The sequence below is a fragment of the Rutilus rutilus genome (genome assembly GCF_951802725.1).
Source record: "Rutilus rutilus genome assembly, chromosome: 15".
Taxonomy (NCBI): Eukaryota; Metazoa; Chordata; class Actinopteri; order Cypriniformes; family Leuciscidae; genus Rutilus; species Rutilus rutilus.
The window spans coordinates 26,559,139-26,564,270 of NC_140220.1; the positions used below are offsets into that span (position 1 = coordinate 26,559,139).

The window sequence follows — 5,132 nt, forward strand, 5'->3', positions numbered from 1 at the left end:
ATGTCAAAGATGCTTAAAAAATTTAAAAAGAACCTCGGGTGCAGTGACGTTTTGAACATTTCTCCACTAGAGGGAGACTTATATACACAATTTGAAATGATTTGGCCGAAGCATATAACATGAAGAACATCAAGGCTTTCTAAAAATATATATATACACTTTCTCAATATGAACATTGCATCTAGCTCAGCAAGAAAGCAGGAGATTTGTAAGCTGAATCATACTAGAAATGCAATAAGAGGATGGTTAGATTTCTTTCTTTATTTTTTAGGTATACACACACACACATGTAAATATATATATAAAAAAAAAAAACCTAAGAAATAATGAAATGCTTTATACTTATTCAAATTATAAAATAAAACACTGGATTACAATGCAATGTTTGACAACTTCTCAATTTAACAGATGCTAGGATGAAAAATGTGCTGTTTTGTGCAATTTAACTGACACATAATTAATGACTTAGTGCAATATTTCACCACTTGAATCTTCTCCGGTCTTTGCGTCTCACTGGAAGAGGAAAAACAAATACATACACGTATACATCAGGTAATATAATACACAAGTAATATACACAAGTTATATATAATATACACAAGTTAAATGTATCCCAGTAAATTTGACTGTTTATTGAAACTACACTTACATGCATTTTTGTCTTCCTCCATCACACTCAGAAGCCAGTCCTGTGTCTGTTCTGGCTCCCCTTTTTCAGACAAAATACATCATATCAGCACCAACTTCTGACCCAACATTTTTTTGTTTTATATGTCTAAAAGAGGGCCTTAGTCAGTTCTGACCTGGTTTGCCAAAGTTTTGATAGGTTCTGGTCCTGAGGGATGGGGGTCTCCCTTTACGACCAGATAAGGCTTGAGTTCCAGAGCCTGATGTTACCATCTCAACCTTTCTGTGGCGCCTAGATTTTGTTCCCTTACCATGTGCCAAAGCCATGTCAAGAGAGAAACAACCCATTTTCTGTCTACAACATGAGTTTCCAAAGAGTTGACTGTACAGCCAAATAATTGAAACAAACAAACATACAGATGATTAATATATATTTGTATTATAAAAGTGATCTGAAAGGGACCGTGAAAATGCAGTTTCAGATTTTTATATAGTTTCTGGAGGTTAGCGTGTCAAAAAAAAAAAAAAAAAAAAAGCTAAAAACAATATTTTCCCATCCACATTTTCACTCTGTCACACTTAACCTTGACAGCAGTATCGCTCTTGTGATCGATGGACAGACAAGAGTTGTTAAGATGATTGATTTACATACTCATGCTAGGGGCATGTAGAGGAAAATTGTGACATTACAAATGGGGCAGTTTCAATTCCTGGTGTTTCAGAAGCGTGGAAAACAAAAACTCATGACCCCTTTAAACTGAACAATGACCTTAATGATGTCAATGTTTTGTGAGTACTGTCCTCAACTAAATCAACAAGCAAAACAGTATTTGTAGCAACAAGAAAATCTCAAACCTTTGACACGTGACCATATGATTTGGACTTGATGGCAGCAAGCAGATCAGCTCTACTGGAGGACTGCAGAAACAATACCACAATGTTTAATTTCCATAAATTCAGACACCTTCTTTGTATCCATATGAAAGGTGTCTTTATGTAAAGTTCTAAGCAGGGTTTAACTCGCCTCTGATTTCTGAGTGGTTTCCTTTTTAGAGTCTTTATCCTTTGCAGCCTAAGTACAAATGAAATAATACACACTAGTAAGACAGTTAGGCCTATATAAACTGAACTAAAAAAAAAGCTCTTTTTCAAAAACAATAAAATAAAAAATAAAAAAAACACTTCAAGGACATTCAGAAAGGAAAACTAGTCTATGCATAGTATTACAAGTCCACCAACTCACAGTGGTTTTGTGCTGCCACTGCTGGTACTCAAAAGTACATTTCCGAAGCAAATCTGTCAGGTTAAGCAGTGTCACTCCAGATGATGTGGGCACTGATGATTTCTTCAGTCTCTCATAATGACCGTGCACGTTTGCAATTTCCTGCATATCAAAAAAAAACTTTTATATGTATTCATGTCAAATAATCAATTACAAATTATTTCAATCCTCCATTAATTTCAAATTATCTATATGACAAGAGAGATTACACAAGTCAGAACTGTTTTAAATAGAAAATAAATATTACAATAAAAACATTTCACTATACTAAATACTCACTCCAAGCATTTCAAAGGAAGCAAGTTCAGCCACTCTGTCCTTGCAGGCCCGAAACTCTTCGTTCACATTATGCTGAACACGTTCGCTCGCTTCAAATGTCAGCTGTAGTCAGTCACATTCAGAGAGTTTTCAGACACTGTTGGAAGATACACCCCAAAACACAATAGCAGAGGTAGAACATGCTGACCTTCTTGGGCATGGCAGTGAAATAAAAGGCCTTAGCTGACAAAAGCCTTTTTAAGATGTAAACAACATCCAAATGCTGGCAACTTTTTGCCTCTGTGATAAGCTTCTGCACATCGTTCCAGTCCTTCAAAGCAATCCTGATCTGGGTAAAACAGACAATCAACTGTATGTTTCTCATATTCAGAAAAATAAAAAATTACAGGTAATGCTGAATCATCGAGCTTGATTAAAAAGAGTGAGAGAATAGAGACATGGATCACCTTTTCCTTTGGCCAAACAAGTTGTGTACTGTAAAGGGCATAGATCATATACAGGCCTCCAACCCGAATTTGAAAGCTGTATGGGGGCAGAATGTATCTGTAGGCTATGGTGAAACAGAGCCGCGTGAAGGATCTGTTCTCATGGTTGGAATGAGTTCCACTGATGAAAAAAAAAAAACAGGAGAGTGACCGAAAAACATTACTTGTTTCACGTTTACTTGATTACAGTAAAAAAGTCAAATTTATTCACTCTCATGTCTAAAAACTAGCCTATTATATATCTTTTTCCTTAAAAATTAAAAGATAGTGCAGAATGTCCTGGCTGAATTTTTTTTTTTTTTTTTTTTCCATACAATGAAAGTGAATGGAAACGGACTTCGCAAAAATGGAAAAAGACCCATTCAAATAGTCTGACCATATTCCAGGTTTTCCAATTCTGAAAGGTAATGAACACACATAAAAAAAAAGTGTGCTTGCACAAATTAAAATATGGGTCATCAGTTCTGACATCAATTATGATCAGTCATAAGACACAAAAGAACCAATGACAACTCACTTCAAATCAGTAAGAGTGGCTGAACTTCATTAATGCTGACAGAATCTGCTTGATCCAGTTTAATTTAGCTGACTTAAAAGGATAGGTCAGACAAAAATTAGATTTTTTGAATTTAAATTCTGACATTTACCCACCAACCTTTCATTCCAAACCTGCACGACTTTGTTCTGGGGAACATAAAATAAGATTTTTTTGAGAAATGTCTCAGTATTTTTCCATTAAAATTAAGTAAGTGGTAGGCTAACCACAAATTTGGTTACCAACACTATTCAAAATATCTTCTTTTGTGTTCCACAGAAGAAGAATTAAAGTCATACAGATTTGAAAACGATATTATGGCGTGTAAATATAACAATTTAAATGTTTGGGTGAAGTCTGTTCCTCACACACAATCGGATTCTCTAGGTCTAGGAAATGTTAAATTCTCCTTTAGTTTTTTCTTCCAAAGACAACAAGTAACTTAGTGGTGTTTGGAACAAAATTAGTATGAGTGAATGACCATTTTCATTGTTGAGTAGACCATTTAAGTATGGCAAACATCTTAAAACATCATAGTGCCTGTACGGGTGACCTTTGGGGATTCAATAGCAGTGAATAAATTAACAACCATACAAATGCACACCTGATTCGAAGATTTAAGTCAATTTAATTATCTTTAAAACCACTTAACAATTAACGTTTAGTACAATAAATGTCGTAGTGCAGCGCTGTAAATGTGTGACTTACAAAAAAACACTAGAGAAGTCCATCTCCCTCCATATGGCAGAAAACTCCTCAAACCGAACCGTCTCTGTCTGCTGGAAGCGGCCCAGAAGCTCCTCGCAGTCGCTTTTGAAAGCAGCCCAGTAGTACTCGCACTGCTTTTCTACTCAACCACACACTCACGTGAGAACCTAGCACTGATATCAAGCAACCATGTATGAAATCATATTTACAGTAACTTACTCTGCGCCATCACCTCCCGTCCTCGAACTTTCCTGTTCACAGAATGGTGATTATGTGAGTGCACGTGTGCGCGCGGTGATTTAACAACCAAGCAGGTGATATTGTGTGGGTGCGATCTGTTAGGCCTATAGCTTACGAATATGGTTCAAACCTGGAAAATATAATCAAAATATATTCATATGAATACACGTTGCTTGCGACATTATACAATAGCAATATTTTATTATGTATCCTATTGTTGCACATTATAAGATCACGTGACACAGGCACGCTCTCATCACCCATTTTCTCACTCAGTGAAAAAACAACGCGTAGAAAAGAGTACAACAGGCAAGAGAGAGCAGGTTATTTTTGATATAGAACAAAGTTTAAGCTTTCAAATTCTCTTAGTGTTATTACAAAATTCAAACAATAAATACCGTTTTGGCGCTTTTTAATGTGACGTGGCATAGCTGTAGCGCCTCAGTTCAAGCAGTGTCCTCCTCTTAATTAGGCCAGCCTACTACTAGTTATAACACCAAATAAACATGAATGAACATGTTGAAAGATACATTTTACTGAAATTTATGTCTCATGTAATCGCTCAATCGGTGTTTGTGAATAAAACAGCTGGAGAACAAAATGTCACCTAAAAAGCCATTCAATGACCAGCATTTTAGTTCTAAACTCTAGAGTCTAGGATCATTTTGCTAAATACATGCACTATATTACATCATGTTTATCATATTTTTAATCTTACATCATTAAAAAATATTATAAAATGATATACCTGGAGGAAAGAGATTACACTTTGATGAACATCTCACCTTGTGAGAAGACAAATTGGGACCAGTGTGGATGAGGTACAGGCTGTTGGACAGGAACAGGAATGTCTAGTGAAAACACTGTTGCTGGTTTTGCGTGGTACCTGCCCGTGTCAAAATACTCTGGAGGGCAGTATGCTATTGTACTCAAATATTGACCGGTTTGGCAATGACACCTACGAAAACTCTATCAA

General features: G+C 36.0%; 1 protein-coding gene across 2 annotated transcripts; it reads right to left on the reverse strand.

Annotated features, from left to right (window-relative positions):
* Window positions 1-241: 241 nt before the first annotated feature.
* snapc1a (small nuclear RNA activating complex, polypeptide 1a) lies at window positions 242-4,814 on the reverse strand. Of its 2 annotated transcripts, none has more exons than XM_084432608.1 (12): window positions 4,555-4,814; window positions 4,136-4,286; window positions 3,917-4,055; window positions 2,635-2,794; window positions 2,376-2,516; window positions 2,189-2,290; window positions 1,871-2,011; window positions 1,652-1,699; window positions 1,483-1,545; window positions 804-933; window positions 650-709; window positions 242-513 (listed from the first exon to the last, which is right to left on the reverse strand). In XM_084432608.1, the coding sequence occupies exons 2-12, from the start codon at window positions 4,143-4,145 to the stop codon at window positions 479-481; spliced, it is 1,029 nt and encodes a 342-aa protein (XP_084288734.1). In that variant the 5' UTR covers window positions 4,146-4,286; window positions 4,555-4,814; the 3' UTR covers window positions 242-478. The 2 variants fall into 2 exon arrangements, with proteins under 2 accessions (XP_084288734.1, XP_084288735.1); XM_084432609.1 differs by having other exon boundaries at window positions 4,136-4,167; window positions 4,555-4,559.
* Between the last annotated feature and the right edge of the window lie 318 nt (window positions 4,815-5,132).

Coding starts and splice junctions, on each gene's coding strand:
- snapc1a (XM_084432608.1), bottom strand. Junction 2,795..3,916: donor GACTTCTCTAGTGTTTTTTT/GTAAGTCACACA, acceptor TTTTTTCATCAG/TGGAACTCATTCCAACCATG. Junction 2,291..2,375: donor TCACTGCCATGCCCAAGAAG/GTCAGCATGTTC, acceptor GACTGACTACAG/CTGACATTTGAAGCGAGCGA.